At 43.0% G+C, this 19,000-nt stretch overlaps 1 protein-coding gene across 5 annotated transcripts; it reads left to right on the top strand.

Annotated features, from left to right (window-relative positions):
* The first annotated feature begins 309 nt into the window (after window positions 1-309).
* On the top strand, window positions 310-18,477 carry LOC113204142 (mucin-5AC). 5 transcript variants are annotated; one of them, XM_052267342.1, is made up of 12 exons: window positions 314-402; window positions 589-818; window positions 1,660-1,724; window positions 2,815-2,948; window positions 3,056-3,273; window positions 3,346-3,578; window positions 3,695-3,820; window positions 3,898-4,083; window positions 4,156-5,427; window positions 5,562-14,271; window positions 14,366-14,596; window positions 14,776-18,477. In XM_052267342.1, exons 3-12 carry the CDS (start codon window positions 1,698-1,700, stop codon window positions 15,999-16,001), a joined length of 12,363 nt encoding a protein of 4,120 aa, XP_052123302.1. In that variant the 5' UTR covers window positions 314-402; window positions 589-818; window positions 1,660-1,697; the 3' UTR covers window positions 16,002-18,477. The 5 variants fall into 5 exon arrangements, with proteins under 5 accessions (XP_026274957.2, XP_052123302.1, XP_026274956.2 ...); XM_026419172.2 differs by lacking the exon at window positions 589-818 and having other exon boundaries at window positions 310-402; XM_026419171.2 differs by lacking the exon at window positions 1,660-1,724.
* Window positions 18,478-19,000: the final 523 nt, after the last annotated feature.

Here is a 19,000-nt window from a genome sequence, read left to right on the forward strand (position 1 = left end):
AAATACAACAAATACTTGCATTTGTGTGGAACAAAACCAGAAGACATTTTCGTGGTCGAAAGCAAAACATTCAGGACAATATTTTGGTTGAAGACCAGAAACTTCTCCCTCTGCGGGGACACACATGTGTAACTCATCTAGATTACGACAAATATACGGAAAAAATAGGCCGGACTGACATTCATAATTTTCTGTTCTATAAGACTCGCACACAAAGTAATTTCACAACTCGTGCATATGATTCGTGTACGAAAACAAATTTGGTAACAAAGGGAAAATTGGGAAGTAATGTTGGCAACAACTTCACAAGATTAGTTCGTCATTTCAGTAGTTAGAAAGATGGCGTCAATGAAAGAAGCGACGAGTGATAAACACAGTTGTGCGTCAAAGAATAAGTTTCTTGTAAGGGTAACAGACGTAAATTTTAAGTAAAATTGTACAGGTTCTTCAGACTTCTTTCTGTTTTTATTAACTTATAAGCCTTACAGAAATCCTGAGATTGTGAACGCCGTGTACAAACTGTCCTACACCGCCATGTTTAGGTAGTTTTATCCAATATACGAGATTGAATTCAAAATTTGTGTTTAGGAGTGAATGTGCCGAAATCTTCTGACTTTCTAAATTCGTGGCTCGCCACTTGGATATCCTGGCGAAGTGAGATCTCCCGGGAGTCTGGCGTAGTCTATCATCTAAACCAAACCTCACTTCGCCCTGCAGCAGACCTACTGCCTCACGGCCTAGGGCCAAGTATGGTCTTTTTCATTTATGACTTACTTTATGACATCGCTGAGGATCTTTCTGGTGATGAACAAATGATGGTATGTGACATTAAGTGATTTGGGAGAATGGAATGCAAGTAAACATGATTAGTCTTCTAGCTATGTTGATGGCAATGTTTGTTTATTTTATTTCCATTTTCTATCATATTTTATTTGCACCTGTAACAGTTTAGATTCATTTCACTTTCCATTATTGTAGGAATTTTTATATGCTTGCTTTTTATACATAACTTTTGCCAGTACAAAGTTGTGGTTTTTCTACAATAGGTTTCCACCTAGCATTTGTCGTTTCTAAATTCTGGTTTGTTTGCTTGTGTATCATTGATATTTATTATTGTCATAGTGAAGATTTGTTAAATCCCGAGTATTTGAACGTCTTAAATACTGTGGTCCTGCTTTGCAGATTTAGTTACGTTTAGACTTTAGTGCCTAGCCGAAATAACCTAACCTAGAAGAGCTTCACGTGTGTTGTTTTGCCTTTTTTCTTTTATTTTTCTTTGTATAAATAATGGAAATTGATATTCAATTAATCATCATTATATATTTTATTTCTATTGTGCTCTTAACATAAAGTCTTGTTATAGCTTAGAGATCTTAATTATTCACTATTTCTGTTACTAGTGGGTGATGAGGACTCTGTGATTACACTTTAGCAATGGAACATTACTAGTTGGCTCACTAATTCAATTCACTTAATGATAAAAATTGAGTTATATACCTGTTAGCTTAGGCCATAAAGACACTGCAATTTAACAAGCAATCATGGGTGATTGGAGATGCTCTCTCCTGTCATATTATGCTGCTATATCAATTAAGGTTATTTTTCATTCTCCTACCCAGCAGTCAGTTTAAAGACAATCCTTCTCCCTTATTCTTCCAGTTGTGACTATTGTGCAGTGGACCCTCTAATCCCAAGTTATGGCGACGCGTGCGAACCCCACCAAGGTAACGTTTCCAGAAATGGAAAGTATTCTGCGAAAAATTCCCACTAATTTTCTGTCCCACAAATTCACAGGTTTGATGTTGATTGGGTGTGGGTGTAGGAGCTGTGTCAGAGAAAAACCACAAGTGTGTCACAGTCCTTGAATGTTTGTGTATATTGTGTGTGTATTGCACCATCTATATGATTAGATATTTGGGAGAAAGGTTTTTTTGTTGTTGTTTTTGTGAAAAGAAACAGGTTATTCTGAGAAGACTTTTTTTCCCCTCTTTCACATAGCTAAGGTTGCCTATTAAAAGAAATTGTCACAAATTAAGTCTTTTGGCCAATAACTGTTTTTTTGTTTGCATTTTAACTCTTTGAGAGCTAACTGGTTTTCTAAACAACAGAATACATGGTTCAATGGTGTATTTAGTCTGAGTGCTCTGCCTGAAAGTTTGATAGTCAATTTTTTCAGAGCTTTACATTTGGTCTCATATTTTCTATAATGTTAATGAAATTTATTAACACATGCAACTTGTAGATTCCACATTACCCATAGTTAGAGCATGCCTTCAAATTTTGTGTGTAATTGTTTTGTGTTTTTTCTGTCAGCTTGCTTGCTGAATGAGCTCCTAGACGAGTTTTTGTATGTGTTCTGCATTGTTTTGTCGTTTGTTTGTTTAGCTATTTTGTGTGTGTGTGTGACTATGTAATGTTTTTGCATGGTTTAATTTGTTTTGAATATGTATGAGTTCTGCTTGTGTATATTTTGTAGTTTGTGTAGTAATTGTGCCATGCTGCTTGCTGGGGGAGCTTGACCGTATCTGGTGTTAGGAATTTTATTTAGGTACTCATATTAATACTGGGGGAAAAACACTTTCTAAAGTTTCATGAAACTATTTGCTTATTTATTTTGTCATGTCATATTCCCAGAGTCTAGAAGACATGTCTTGTAATTTTATTAATCATAATTTTACCATCTTCTACAATATCTATGAGAAAAACATTTAAATCATTCTAACTTTTGTAGTACATGTTGAGCCTCAGAAACACTGCTCCATTTTTCTCAACATTTTTTTTTAATGTATTGTGTTTTGTTTGGATTTGTTGCAGTTAATGGAACAACGGCTCCTAGATGTCAGTGTCAAATATTCAGATAAAATACAATGCCTAACATCAACATGGAACCTATTAAAAGAACAAAAAGAAGAAGGGACATTTCAAGACTCCTTCAACTTTTTGATGAGGTAATGATAATGAAACTACTGAGAACTTGCATATCATATCTATCTACCATCTTATTTTGCTGTTGTTTATGAACCTTATTAAAAGCTACATGCCTCCTGTGTTCTAGGAACTCCATAAACCTTGTGCTCAAGCCAGAATGGAGAAGTATCAAGCAAGCCATGAAAACACACTTGAAATGTCAGGTTTCGGATTGTGAGAGGCTTAAGAAAAGAAGTGAACACATAGCTTCACAATGCCAATCCCTTTGCAATCTCTTAGATGAACCGTGGGGGAACCCAACCTTAAGTAATATTATTCAGGTGAAACCATATGATGAGCAAGCAGGTAAATTATTATTTTTTACATTCTTTAATCACATTGGTAATTAATTTCTAAACCTAAAATATTTCCACACAGCTTTATCATTTCTGGAGGCTGATAGGTACATCCTTGAATCCCGCTTAAATATCCTCTGTGAAGATAAAAAGTGTTATGACATTGCTCAAAGATTAGCAGCAGTTGTCTGGATGTTTTACAAGCGAGACAGGCGCCTTCTCTCATTTCTTCCAGACAACGAGCTGCACTATATCCTAGATCTATGGATTGTTCTCCTTGTGCGACAGAACAAACATAAGGATGTAACTGATCAGGTAAGGGTGGATGTACATCAGTACCATCCACATTTCTTGACTCCCCAAAATAGATGTTGTACTCACACCTTTACTTTTTGTCTAGTTTTGCTATATTTGTGCTTCATTATTTTCAGATGAAAGAAGTACCTCTCTCTCAGGGCTTACTTTTTAGTAAGAGACTCAAAACTTACAACCCAGTTCTCTCAGGGAAAAGCAAAATTTGGAAGAAGAGTCGTAATGCTGCACAGACAGTAGTATTTGTAAGATCGGACACTTTATAGTATTTTCCTCAGCCTAACCTGTTACATCTACTCATGCCTTTCTCTGAAATTTACAGGTATTTTTTGCCAGAGCAATAGCAGAACCTGTAGAAAAAATAGATGACACCATCACTGAACTCATCTCAGAATGGGTGGAAATGAACAGTAATGATGCCGAGTTTGAAAGCATGATAAGCAAGCTAGGTGCTCAAGCCAAATCTGTTGATCAAATTGCTGCTCTTAGTACCTGCCTAGAAAAGAAAGTAAGTTGTTTTTCGATCTTTCATACTACTCACTTCTTCTACATCTACTGAACTTTTAACCATCTCTTTCAGTTTCCTGGTCGATATCGGCTGAAATGCGTGGAGTTATTTATTAAAAGTTTGACCTCTGAAGTAAATCGAATGGAACAGATTCGATCTTTAGAAAATGATGCAGAGCTGCGGGCAGCCGAAGAGCATTTGTCAGCAGGTTTTCTACAGCTAGCTAATTTATTATCAGATAGTTTAAATGAGTGCCGTGAATGCATTCTCACTGCATTTTCTCTGAACCCAACTGATGACTGTTTAAACAGAATGAAAGATATTGCCATGTGCACTGGGCACATCAAATCTCAAGTATTAGATACAGGCCAGCCTGCACCCACTGTTGAATATGGAATGAATGTGGAGATCAAAATTGAAGATAGAAATGAGTTACAATTGCCACAAAACTTACAAGATGATCTTCATGTGATTCTGAAATGCTCTCGTAATAGGGTCTTGAGTTGGGATCTGAAGTGGGATGATCTGAACTCTAGATGTAATGACTATCTCAAGGAGGTGTCTAAAGGAGAGCGTTCTGTGGCAAAAGAGCTCAAGTTCCTGGATTTAGATTACAGCAAGTTTTCAAACATGCCTTCTAATGAAGAAGATAGTCATGATGGAATTGAAAAGGGTTATGAGCTAGACAATGATCCAGGAACAGGTGAAGAGGACATCGAAGACATACCTTTTAGAAGTAATCAGTCATCTCCCTCTGAAACTGGTTCAGACACCCCTTATAACATAAAGAAGAGATTTGATTCCTCTGACCCAAGAAAAAAGAAAAGAACACCAAAGCGTAATTATCCTTCATCAGATGATTGTAGGAGTAAGTTTAATATTAATGAATCACATCTTGGTAAAAAAGTCAAAAGCCAAAGAAAACCTAAAGGTAAAACTCCGAAAAGTGATGCCAAAAGAAATGGAAAGTCATCTGTTGTGCAGTTCCATGTTTCTAGTGGAAAGGATCCCCGTAATATTGGTGAGGATTTCAATCCAGCTAGCACCTATCAAAATTACAATGTAAATTCTGAGGATCTGAAGAAACTTGGTCAAGTGGACAAGAAACATCCGCCAAATAAAGAAGCCCTTGCAAGTCTCAGGAAATATCGACCAAAAAAGAAGAATCCTTCTAGTTTGGATACCTCTTTGATGCCCAAGATCACTTTGCAAAAGGATGCAAACATTGAGAAGTATCGAGAAAGAAAGGCTTCTGGCTTCAACGAGCCTTACTCCTTGTCAATAGTACCTGGCCTGAACTCCCTGGACATGATGATGCCCAGGCCTCAGTGCACTACCGTACAGGTTTGTTTGTCTTTTTTGTATGTTTATTATTATTATGCTATTTATATCTTTTGCTTTTGCTTCTTTTCTTTATCAATATTTTTCCAGCACTGTCCGATCCTTTGCCTTACCCCAATTTTCCTGTCTAACTTCAGGTCGTCCACGTTTCGGGAAACGTGGCTCCCCGAACCTCGAGCAGCAGCGTCTCCAAGCCCGAGGACGAGCAGGGGCCGGCCTCATCGGAGCAGCAGGTGGCAGTGAATGGCAACGGCAACGCCAGCGCCCTGTCCACCAGCAACCAGGCTGCGCCGCAGCTCAGCGGCAGCAGCAACGCGCCCAACAGCAACGCGCCCAATCTAGTCAGCCACAAGCTCGAGACGTACTACCCTGGGCCAAGCCGCATGGTGCAGCTGATGACGGCCTCGGGGCAGGGCCCTGTGCAGCTCTCCAGCGTGGCGCCGGGGCTGGCGCCGCTCACCTCTTCGCGGGTCGTGGTGCGGCAGGCCCAGCCGCAGGCCCAGCCGCCGGCACTCACCCAGGTCCCTCAGCGGCGCGCCAGCTGGAACCAGGCCACCACGGCGTCCTCTGCGACGACGGCGCTGCCTCAGTTCTCGCAGGCGTTTGGCACGACCAGCGCACTCAAGCAAGCCTTGCTCGCGGACAAGACCCCCAAGCTCAACCAGTCGGCGGCGGGGTTTGGGTCCCAGGCCCAGCCGGCGGGGTTTGGGGCCCCAGTGCATCCGCCGGGGTTTGGTCAGCCGCCAGTTCCGCCTCTCCAAGCGCGGCTGAACTCGAGTCAATCGCCATCGTCACTGCCGCAGCCAGAGATGCAGCCCACGCCGCCGCAGGAGCAGCCAGCTACAGCCCTTCAACCAGCACCAGCTGGTGCTCTAGCGACCACTACTATGACTACAGCTCAGGTCATAGTCAAGTCGACCAGTGGAGCGGCTACTACAATCAGTCAGGGAGCTACCGGAGTTACTCAAGCGACTCCCACGCTGACTCCCACGCCTACTGGAGTCCTCCTGACGGTCAGTACTACCAGTCAGCCCAGCCTGCACCAGCTCACGGCTATCAGCAGCACAGCCAGCAGCAGTACTCCTACAACGCGCAGTGTTGTCACGGTGGCGAGCACCAAGGCTGGAGCGGGACAGGGTGCGGCTGTGCTGCTTGCTGGGCTGACCGCGCAGCAGAGGCAGCCTGTGCCATCCCTGGTCCATAGGACGCACAGCTACCCACCTGTCTCCGTCTCCAGAGGGGAGATTCAGCGTGTGCAGATCGTGCAGGCCGTGAGTCAGGCGAACCAGGCCGTGAAGGTGGCTGTGGTGCCGTCCTCCTCGGTGCCCGTGCCGGCCCTCGTGCAGACGGGTTCGGCCCAGCAAGTCCTCACGGCAGTGACGTCGCCGACTGGGCAACGGACCGTGACATTGGCTAAGCGGGGAGCGCTGCCCGAGCCCACTCGCATCCGCGTCAGCAACCCCATCCTGGACAAGTACCTCCGCCAGACCGCCCAGGAGGCCGTCACCTCCACCAGCTCTACTGCCGCCCCGGCAGCGGCCGCGGCCGCGGGCACGTCCACGACACCCCCTCGCGCTGCTGCAGCGGCGGCGGCGGCGGCCGCAGCCGCCCTGGCCGAGGCCGCCAACGCGCCTACCAACGTCCAACGGCCGCTCTTTCCCTCGGCGCCGACGGGCCCGCCCTCGGAGAACGACATCCTGAAGGCCCAGCTCCTGGAGTTCGAGTCGGTGCTGCACCATGTGCACACAACGCGCCAGCTCAAAGAGCGGCAGTCGCTGACCGAGGATGACAAGCCAGCGGCGGCCCCGGCGTCCACCCCGGTCGCCGGCCCCGCCCCCGCCTCGGCCCCAGCGCCGTCGCCTGCACCGACCGCAGCCACCGCCCCGGTGCCGGCCTCTGCCCCTGCCCTGGCGTCAGCTCAGACCTCTGCCCAGACGCCGACGCAGGCTTCAACTACTGCAACGGCGGCCACTACTACGACTGCCTCCGTCGCCGTGGTGAGCGCAGTGCGCTCGGATGCTGCTGTTCAGGCCACCGTAGTGACTCCTTCTCTGGTGCCCTCCACCGTCCGCCAGATGGCGACGGTGCAGCCCACCCCTCAGGCCACTATGCAGCCCACCCCTCAGGCCACTGTGCAGCCCACTCCTCAGGCCACTGTACAGCCCACCCCTCAGGCTACTGTACAGCCCACCCCGCAAGCCATTGTGCTGCCCACCCCTCAGTCCGCAGCGCAGACTCTGGTGGCCATCGCCACGTCCCCAGTGAAGACGTCGGTCCCCATGGCCACTGTGTCGGTGTCCACCAGCTTCACTCAGACTGTTCCGCTTACGCCTAAGAAGAAATCCAAAGTCAGCAAGACTTTGACTGTGGTGTCCGCCTCCCCAGCTGTCAACCCTACCGTATCCGTTGTTCCCGCCATAGTGGTGCCGGCGTCAACTCCTATCATGACCGCCACCATGACTCCCACGCCCACGCCGGTCACGACGACGACAGCCAGCCAAGCCGGCGCCACCCTGACTCTGCAGGTTGACAATCGGACCAACTTGTTCAACCCCCGCATGATCCCCATGGTGGTGCCTAAGCAGGTCACCCAGAAGACCACGGAGGATGAGGAGACGACGGCAAGGATATTGTCCATCCTGCGGCAGTATGACGAGCAGCTGAGGTGTTCCCCGGAGATCAACAACAAGCCCGCTCCACGGCGCCGCAACCAGGTCCAGGCCGGCCAGGGCCAAGGCTCGGGGTCCGGCTCCGGGTCTGGATCGGGATCTAGTCCAACCACGAAGAGGAAGAACAAAAACAAGACTAAAGGCAACAACGCGGAGATGAGCCCTGGCACGGATGACACTCACACCATGGGAAGCGAGGACTCAAGCATTGCGTCGCACTTCGCCGATGGAGTCCTCGAGGCCACTCCTACTAGTCCACTTTCAACTTGTGATGATCGTTCCATTACAAGCACCGCTACTACCCCAGGCCCAGGGGAGACTGGTCCCATTGCGGTTACCTCATTTGCTGGTGTAACCAAAGTTGCATCCTTAACAGCAGACACGGGTGAAACAATAGATATGCAGACGGAATCAGGCAATGTGAAGATATCAGGAAGCCCTTCGAAAATTCAATCCTTACCGAAGATGCAGGTATCCCCCAAAGCCCAAGGCACAGCCAAAGTCCTTCAACCAGCCGCCAAAGCTCAGACACCACCAAAGGCCCAAGTAGCAACAAAAGTTTCACCAGCTCCCAAAGTGCCAAGTCCTACCAAAGTACAAATCTTGTCTAAATTGCCATCACCGCAGAAGCCTCCAACCATGATAAATAAAGTACAAACTCTGCCAAAGGCAAGGTCACATCATAAAGTGCAAACCACATCAAAGGTTCAGCATCTTACTCCAGAAGTGACTATCACTCCGAACAATTCCTTGACCTCTGTGACTGTGTCTGTCCAGTCTAGCAAAGATGTGCCTCCCAGCTCATCGCAAAATAGTCGAGTTATCCAATCTGTTGAAACTGTGAAACCTGCTCCGCCTCAAGAACTTGATGCATCTGCAATTCAAGTTATACCTATACAAGGAAATGGTCAAGTACTTCATGTTGTATCAACTTCATCTCAAATAATATCAACTTCTCAGCTGGTTTCGAGCTCTTCTCAAATGGTCTCAATTGCACCTCAGATTGTTTCAACACCTCAACTAGTTTCCGCTTCTCAACTGATAACTACAGTTTCTTCTGCGCCTCAACTGGTTTCAGTTGCACCTCAAATGGTTTCAACTGCTTCTCAAGGGGTATCTACCATAGCCCAACTGACTTCAACAAGTCCTCATCTAGAGCGTGCTTTGCAATCAAAGCAGGCGTCTCAAACTCCTTTACTGGCCAGGGCTCTTAAAACTCCATCTGGTCCTCTGCCAACAACTTTTACTGGTATACTCAATACCAGTACAAGATTAAGTATCTCTCAGCCACAAACATCTCAACTCAGGGCCCTTCCAAAAGTGCCTGAGAGTAATCAGCAAATGCAGAACTTGGAATTAACTGCATCTACTCCTGTCAGTCAAAGTACACTGGCGCGTGGTGAGGGAATGCCTACGCCTGTAACAGATTCACAATCTCTGCCTCTACCCCAGCAAACAACACCTGCCACATCAGCTGTCTTGCAGGAGCAACCTAGTCAAAATGAACAATTGTGCAAAATTGAAGAATCTCCTGCAACTGACGGATCGGCTCAGCCTGAAACTGGTCTCCAAAGTATTCAAATGGATATGGTTATGGGTTCAAACCAAAATTTGACTACCAATCTACTAACCTTGCCCACTGAGCAACCTGAAAGTCAGCCAACAGCTGCATTGCCAATGGAAAATCCGGAACTTAAACCTCAGCCGCAAATTTTAGCTGCTCCCATGGTTGAGCCTCCTCTTCAAACTCAGATAGATGGCAAAGGTACTGAAGATGTGCACAAAGTTCAGCCCTTACCTCAAGTCAAGTCAACATCTTCAACGGTGCAATTGCATCAATCTTCTAATGTCACTCAAGGTGTAGCCCAAAATCAGATGACTGCCCTAGCATCGCAACCTATTCTGCAAGATCAAAGTTTACTTTGTCCACCGTCAAGTATGCAGTCAACAGTTGCCTTACAACAAGCTCTTACAACTCAAATACTGCAGTCTGAACCTCAAGCCGATGTAGTTCAACCATCTCTGCAAATTGATGAAGGATCTGAAGCTGCTCAATCAGTACCTCAGCTTCTTCAGTCAATGTCAGGAGGACAATTAACAAATCTAAACTTATCTGCTCAGATTATAGAGCAAGCATCATCATCAATCCAACTTCCTTCACAACTGGTGCATGATGTTCAACCAGAGCAAATGGTTCAAACTGAAGGTAGTACAAAAATGATTCAGATTTCATCCCAGGTATCCCCTCCAACCTCAATGATGCAAGCAGTGGCAGAAATTTCACCTATATCTTCAGCAACACAAGTGAAATCAGCGATTGATGGTGTTACACAGCTTGTGCAATCTCGATCACAAGTACAAGGCCCAACCCAGTTGGTAGAGTCAGCTCATTTGACTCAAGTTATACCTGCAAATACTCAGGTAGTGCAATCAGTCTCCCAGTCCTCACTGCCTCAGCTTGTACAGAGTTCAAAACCATTGCAGTCATCACCGCAGAGGTTGGGTATACAACCTGTTCAACTATCGTCTAATGCCACCGCATCGCAGTTGAGAAGGGTTTCTGGAGATTTTTCCCCCCATTTAGTACAAATTTCTCAGCCATCACTCGTTCAAACTCTGCAAACAACTCAACTGCAGTCACATCAATCAGGACCATCATCTCAGGCTGTATCTATGGTGTCAAGCGCATTTTCTACTCAGAAGCAAGTTGATGTTGAAGTAGGAAAAGTTACCTCTCCGCCTAAACAAAATTTAGTTCCATTATATATGGTTCCATCATCATCATCTTCGCAGTTACCTGTGATGATCTCATCTGCTACTGGAATGGTCCCAACTGCCACTGGAATGGTTGTTGTAAATTCACCATCTGGGCTTGTTGTGCGCCAATTGTCTAAACAGGATAACAAATTATCCGGGGATTCAACTCACGACACATATGTGATCAGTTGTGAGCCTAGTCAACCTCTGTTGGTATCAACCATTCAACAACTTTTTAGTGGAAGTGCTCCTGTTGTTTCAACAGCCCATCTTAATGCAGCAATGACGAATCAAACTTCACCTATAATGTCAACTCAAAGCTTCGTAAGTGATTCAACTGACGCCACTGTATTATCAATCAACTCAGCAACGGTATCAAATGATATTCCAGTCAATATCAACCCTCTGATCTCTTCGGGAAGTCCTAGAACTCAGTTATATCCATCCTTGACTTCAACAACTCAGACGACAGCTTCCAGTGTAGTGTTGGATGTACCAATACCTACTGTATCTCAAGCTGCACCAAGAGCTGTCACCCCCTCCAGTACGAGTAATATTTCCCCACCAGTCAGCACATTGACCACTGGTTCTCCACCAAGACCTCAAACTCTTTTAGCACTACAAAATCAGAGTCGCCTTGTCCAACTACAACAGATACATAGTGAACAGATGCGTATGCAAGAAGAAAAAGCTGCCAAAGATGAAAAGCAAAACATTGAACATCTTCGCCGAAGCCTTGCTCTTCAGCAACAGCAGCAGCTACAACAAGGTCAAGGATCTCAACCCCAGCAACAACCTCCACAATCAAATGTTACACAGCTCTCTCTGCCCCAGCCTGCTCCTGAAGTGCAGCAGATCAGTACAGCACAATGTGACTCACAGCAGATTTCTCAGACTGTGACGATATTGCAAAGTAGTGAATTGAAAAAGTCACCTCAGAAACAAGTGACAAGACTTAGTCCTCAGAAAGCTAAAGAAGAAACGGTTGCTGTTGTTCCTGTTATTATTTCTCGGACGAAAAATCGACCCATCATGGGCTCTGTTCCTCCACAGTTTATGAAGACCAAACCTACTCAGTTAATACAACTACTTGAACAACCACAGGCACCTCTTCCACCTCCACCTTTGTACCGTACTGTTGTACGCAGATTGAGTGATCCCATTTCTGTTGCATCTGGTGATTCCTCCAATATTGTCGCTTCGCCTCCGAAGCAGCAAGAAGAGCAACTAAAGAACTCTGATGAAAAGACCACTGAGACAGTGCCACCAGTTATTGAATTTTGTAAACCTTCTGTTGAATCATCAGGAGATAGTGGAACTGTTCCTACTGCCTTACCAAGTGAGTCATTAGTAACTCATACATCACCAATGAAAGATTCCTCGAGCTCAACATCGACCAAGTGTGCACCACCTGAAGATATGGGCTCTTCGGAAGAATTGCCAACTGTTCACATACAGGCAGAGTCTCTTCCATTGCCGATAGCTCTGCCTCAGCCTGCTGATTCTTCCACTGTGCTGCCGCCGACTATTTCCCCTCAAATTCAGCTTACCACTACTACAGAGCCACCAATTGTAGAGAAATTGATACCAGAACCTCTAAAAGAACAGACTTCCACAACTGGTGAGGAGCTTTCGAAGATTCCTGAAAGACAACTTGTTTCAAGTTGTCCTGAAGAACAAATTGTGCCATTCCCAGCTGAAAACCAAATATCGTTGGTGCTACCAGAAAAGCCATCTACAGAAAAAACACCTGGTTCTTCTCCACCAGAAAAGCTTCTAAGTGCACCATCAACAGAAATGTTAACACCTGCCCTTGTACCTCTACGGTTGCTATCATCACCAGAGAAACTCTCAGCACAATCATTGGCAGTATCTGTTTCTACCTCAACATCCCTTTCTCCACCACAGCTGTCGACTTCCAAGGGTAAAATTTATGCTGTTGTACAATCTAAAGCACCAGTAGTTGGTCTTTCTCAAAAACTGACACCAACAAAATCCCCTCTAAAATTGTCTCCAGGTGTTAAAGCCATGGTATTTTCCCCAACTGGATCTGAACGGTACATTGGAGATGCTGTAGTCTTGGGGCAATCAGAAAGCCCAAGTCCTGAAGCTTTTTGTGTTAGAGGAGGACTGTCAAATTCTAACTCTAAAAACACTGATGGTGAATCTGAGCAAGCAGTGGTTGTGGCCACACTAGCATCGGCATCAGGACCAACTAACGAGACCGTTAATTTTGTGCCCCGTCAGCATTCAGCTCAACTACCACGACTGAATCTACTGTCTAAATTTTCTACTCAAACACTACATCAGAAGGTTCAACAGCTACCAATTTCAGAGGCTCCACCACTTGCGCCAGTGTCCTCATCTAAAGTTTCTGAAACTCCATCACTGAAAACATCCCAACTTGGTGATCTTAATGTAAATTCAAGATCAAGAGTGCTGCAATCAGGTTTGCCTGTCCATTTGTACTCTGATGTGAAGCCTGTGAACTCATCTGAAGTACGGGTGTACCCTCCCTCCCAAGGATGTGTTGACGCAGACAGAATACCAAGTTCGCCAAAAGTTAAACCAACAGTACTTCAATTATCAACGCCTGTAACTGTAACTCCTCCACTAGTCCTGACTTCTGTGCAAGTAACTACATCTAGTAGCAGTGCTTCACCTGCCAAAGGAAGAACAACTGTGCCAATGACATATTCTGCAGTGAAGACATCTCCAAAGATACAAAATCCAACCCAAACATCTGTACAGTTATTAACAGCTGTGCCACTTCAACTACAAAAACCTGTTTTGGCAAAGGCACAAACTGTTATTCATCAACAACAAATATTACAGAGTCCTGGTACCTCAACTTTAAAACTTCAAACAACGACACCTGTGTTTATTCCAAGTCCGACCACTGCTATAAGTACATCTGAGGTCAAGATTGAGGATGGGCCAAATGTCAGTCCAAAACCTAAGAGGCAGCGGAATAGAAAAAGAAGTTTACGAAGCTCTCAAGAGAAGGAACCATCACCACCCAGGACTAGTACTGTAGAGACGGAATTGAGTGTCCCTAATCCTAAACCACAACTGCCATCTCCCTCGAAGAACACTGACTGTGGAGTTTCTCCTCCAAAGAGACCGAACAAGAAGAAGGAAAGCACTCCAACCAAGCAACTTAGCCCACTTGTGTCTCAGCACATGAATGATGCTATAATGCGAGTATCTCTTGGAGCTGATGCTGAGGAATTGCAATCAACTTCTAATGAGCAACTAACTTCATTGGTGATGAGAGAAACAGAGAACAGTACTGGTGGACATTTTGATGCCCCTCTAGTTGATGATGTTTATTATGAGGATCAGGAGAAAATTCCTGTTGAAGTGGCTGTGGCTGCTCTTTGTGGAGAGGATATTGAAATAGCCAAAGATTTGATTGATGGTAAGATTAATATGTCTTTTCCTCAATAAATATAGAAATATTTTAATCATTAATTGAGTTATCTATGTTTAATTCCAATTTCTTTTTTCTACAGGGAACTTACATGGGGACATGAAGAGAAGAGGGTCAATTACCTTGTTACCTGCCGATCCCTCTGATAACACTGAAGAGCTGAACTATACCTTTAGAAATGTTATTTCAAAGACACCTAATGATGATTTGAATACAGAAGCTCAGGAATCTAGTATTGGACCAGATGGGGATTCTGTGACATCAAGTGATCTCAAAAAAGATTCATCTATCATGTCATCTCTTGCTGTGTTAGGTAAATCATTTATTATTTCCTATCTTTGACTATTCATTAATGAAAACCAACATTATCTAAGCAGCCACATACTTGTTCTGGTTTCAAATAAAAGATAAATTAATACTAGCATATGGTTTTCCTATTTAAATCTTTTTCACTTGTGAAATAGTAAACTCAAATCTTTTCTCCTTTTTCAGGAAATGAATCTTCAGATGTTGCTGATCTTGACTCGGTGAAGAAGGAAACAGAACAGGAGATAGAGGTTAAAGAAGATGAAGAAGTAGTTGTTTCCTGTAAAATTGCTCAAAAACGTAAAGCAACTTCTCACACGGGTTCATTTTCTGAGCAGTCAAGATCTTTATCTGGTAGTGATGACTTAAGCATGGACAAAACAAGTACAAGTGATATTTTTCCTGAACCTGACCTCCTGTTTGAAACAACGCTTTCCCCATCATTTCTCGGAGAAATCGCTCAGCTCTCTCCAACTAACAGTCAAGATGCTGTATGTGCAAGCCCTGATCCTCTAGACAAGAAAAAGAGGTGTTTTACAGTAAAAACTGCTCCATTTCACAAGGCGCAAACTGCAACTCATGAAATATTCTCTGAAGCAGTGCCAAAAGTGGAACAAGATGAGTCTAAAGATTCAAGTGTAAATAAGACTTTGTCTTCCATAGATAGTCTAAATCAGTTTAATGGAGCAACTACAACTGACAACACCTTCCTGGAAACTCAAAATTCCCATTTGTCAGTAAATGAAAGTCAGGCATCCATGTCAAATTCTAATCAAATTTTAAGTGGTATGGCTGGCTCAAGCTCAGAGCCAGCATTTTTCTCATTGAAGCCAAGTTCAAGATTGAATGAAGGCAGAGTTCCATCTATTGATGAAGCTTCATGGGAAGGTGAGCCTCTGTATGCAAGTCAATCATCAGATAATGAAAATGATGATTTCTGGAGGAAAACCCTCGCGTCAGGAGTAGATCTTAATCAAGAGGGAGATACAAATAGCTCTTCGACTCCCAGCGAAAGTCTTACTAAAACTGGCAAATCATCAGGGCGCATAGTTACTCGGCGCTCCACAACTCCTCAAGCAAGTAAGGGAAACCTGAAGCGTAAAGACGAAAGTGCTGGCAGTCCTGCACAAAAGCAGTCTGGGGAAAAGAGAAAACGGATGAGTTCTCTTGTGTCATCTAACGATGAAGAGGAAAGCTCTAAGTATAGCTCAGTACTGAGATCAAGAGGTCATTCAACATCCAATACCAGCAAAAAGGAGGTTGCCAAAGGTAGTTTAAAGGAAGATTCTCAAGTACAGCGCCGTGTATCTCGTCGCACTCATAAACCAGTTACCAAGTTTGATGAGCCGCAGAAGAAGGCAAAGCCTTCCCCTAAACAGTCAACTAAGGCAGTTGCTCATAAAAAAAAATAGTGTCTTGTTGAGGGGTTTTACCTTTTATTGTTGCTAGAGATCTATATGTAATAATACTGTAAGTAAAATTGTACTGAATATTATATAAAGTTTTAACTTTAATTGTTATTGTATGTTTGCATGTCATTGTTTGAGCGCCTCTCTTTGAAAAGTACTTAAAATAGTAAATTTTCTTGAGCACTGAAGTACTGTCTTGCAGTCAAAATACGCATTTCCTTCATTGTTAGGTGTAAATGTGATGTCTTAGCCAAGTGTAGATTTGTGTTAAGTAAATACGTTCTAGGTAATGAGCTGTACAGAATTTTCATTTCGCTGCCAAATATAGTTCATTTTAATCAGGTTCACTAATTTTAAGAAGCATTCATTGTTATTATAATGAGGATTAAAGGTTGTGCTAAAAATTCATTTTGTTACTTATTCTTTGGAATTTATGTATTGTTAATTAAGAAGGGGAGTAGGCTCACCCACTGCTGTCTTTTGAATAGATTCTTAAGTGATGGACTGGAAGTTTTCTCATCTGTGTATGGGAAACATTTCCCTGGGAAGGTGTATTGTAATGCTCAGGTGCATTGATTATGACAGTATTATCTTTGAAACTTCGCTTAGAGAGTAATGCTTTTATCACCAGTATGTGATATTGCAAGTATTCCACTGCAATTCTTGTGTAGTGATTAGTAGTTTGGCAATTTTCATTAAAACTACTCAATACAAAATTAGTGTGTTTCAGTATCACATATCATCTGTAAATTTGTATGTCCTAGTACTAATAGAAAAGATGTCAATCTTTCAAAATGTTGTAGATCTGAATTCTCCCTTGTAAAGTATTAATGGAACTAGAGTAAATTATTATGTACACATGCAGTTCCGCCTGTTCCTTGTTTTTCATCTATTGTGGGGAAAAACATGTTTCTGCTCTTTTTGACATGCTTTCAAATTCATCGTCTGTAAGGTGTAAATTAGAGCTCTATGTGGAAGTTAGGTCTCAATTTTAATGCTGACATCAACATATACTGTAATAATGATTTCTAGAATGAGTTGTACATTTCCCTCCTAAGTCAGTTTTTATGTTATGCTCATTTTAGGTTTTTGTTTAACTATCTTTTTCAGAAATTATAAGGAGGTAATTTTACTTCATAATGTAGCTCAGTATTGTTTAGACGTGGAAGTAAATTTTCATATTTAGGTTTAGTTAGTTGGACTTTGGTAAGTGTTGAAGTGAGTGGCCCTGAGCATTGCTGCTTTCCTTGATCTCTCCCCATCACCGTACGATCGAACTGTTTCTTTTGTATTCTATGAAAACAATGGTGCTATATCTATTGAATGAAGGTACAAATATTATGGTTTGTAGAAGTCCCACTCATTTTTAAACAGGTTTTCATGAGTGAGGGCGTGTGCAGTGGTACTTTGGTACAATATGCTTGTTTCACCTTATCTGCCTCATTCAAATATGCATAACCTAAAGGAAATTTTTATTATTTTTAATTTGTATTTCTACTTTTTTTATTATTAGTTGCAGCTTCTCAGAAAACCCTGTATTGTTTGAAATTGACTGGTATATGAACAAATCATTATGCTATTTGACAGGCAGAATGCAAGCCTTTTAGTTGTTTGGATTTTCCCTTCTCTTGCCCATTCCCATTCTTGGATATTTTAAACAATAGTGTTCTGTATTAAGAATTAAGAACCAGTCATTATCCCACATGTGTTCAGTACAAATGTACTACATCAAAGTGTTGTTTTGGGTTGTTTTTCTTCTGGTTTTTAAATTGTAGTGGTCTTTATGAAACACTTTTAAAGTCCCCCTGTAGCTGTCAGCTTATCTATTGAAGTGCCATATGTACCCTCAAATGATTTCTTCTATGTATCTATCGTAATCTATCATTGTTCCTCATTCAATGCAGCTCTTGACATTTTAAACAAATCTGTCGTTGAAACTGATAGGAATGGTGCGTGTGCGCAGTAAAGGGGAATCCCTTCTTCTTTATGGAAATTTCCATACCACATTGATATGTGCTTACAGTAAAATATCCAAAGCATTAATTAACAAACCTTGTTTCCAGAAGCTTTGTGATATCACATAACAACTATAAATATGATTAAATATGATGGAGAATGTTTAGTTCAAATACGGTAGGATACAGTATCTGGTCATCAAAATCTTGTTTATGGCAATTTTTGAGTTAGCTTTCTGTTGCCTTTGTTCATACTGTACACATCACTGTATTTTTGTACATAGCTAATTTAAGACTTTAAATGTATATTGTAAATTAAAATGGACAAAAAATGCTGTGAAAAATATTTTAAATCTGTTTATGACCTAAGTAAATATAATATAGCATCTTTATATGACATAAATTGAAATTTCATGATGGTATTAAAATTGTGTCTGGTGTGTTAGTTATCATGTGCTTTTAGCATGATTGAAGGCCATCTTCATTTTGCTTGAAATAAATCAATTCATTTATATAGAACATTACATTGGGCTACAAGTTTCTTACCTAGACAATCAAATAATGACAACTCCACCTGCGAATTCAGCTAAGTTTCCGCCTTGCTCTGGTTCCTGGACCCCCACGCAAACTCAATGAATCAACGAGAATTGTTCAGAGCCCAGACAATGAACAGAGGGAAGATGAAGATGCTGAGAAGTATGCTTCGTCTTGCCTACCGCTTTTAAGTCGACCCAGTGAAAAGAAAAAATTATAGGTGATGTCATGTGACATCGAGAAAGTTACTGAACTTTATTTTGACCTAAAAATTAGAAAAAGTTGAAGTCACTATCAGGTGAAAATGACTCCCTTGATTTCAAATTACATCCCCTTGTTCTTTCTCTTTTCACTGAGGCCTTTCCTAACGCGAGATGGGTCGGTGTGGTATATGTTGGGGGTCAATGGCCGAGCATTCATATCCAGGAATTATTGTGTTCGTGAGTATGCCGAGGCGCACCGGGTTTTTATTGTATTGTGCGGCCTTTATTACCTCGCGTGAATCTAACGCCC

The sequence above is a fragment of the Frankliniella occidentalis genome, unplaced genomic scaffold (assembly GCF_000697945.3).
Source record: "Frankliniella occidentalis isolate FOCC.00 unplaced genomic scaffold, Focc_3.1 Scaffold4, whole genome shotgun sequence".
NCBI classification, from domain to species: domain Eukaryota; kingdom Metazoa; phylum Arthropoda; class Insecta; order Thysanoptera; family Thripidae; genus Frankliniella; species Frankliniella occidentalis.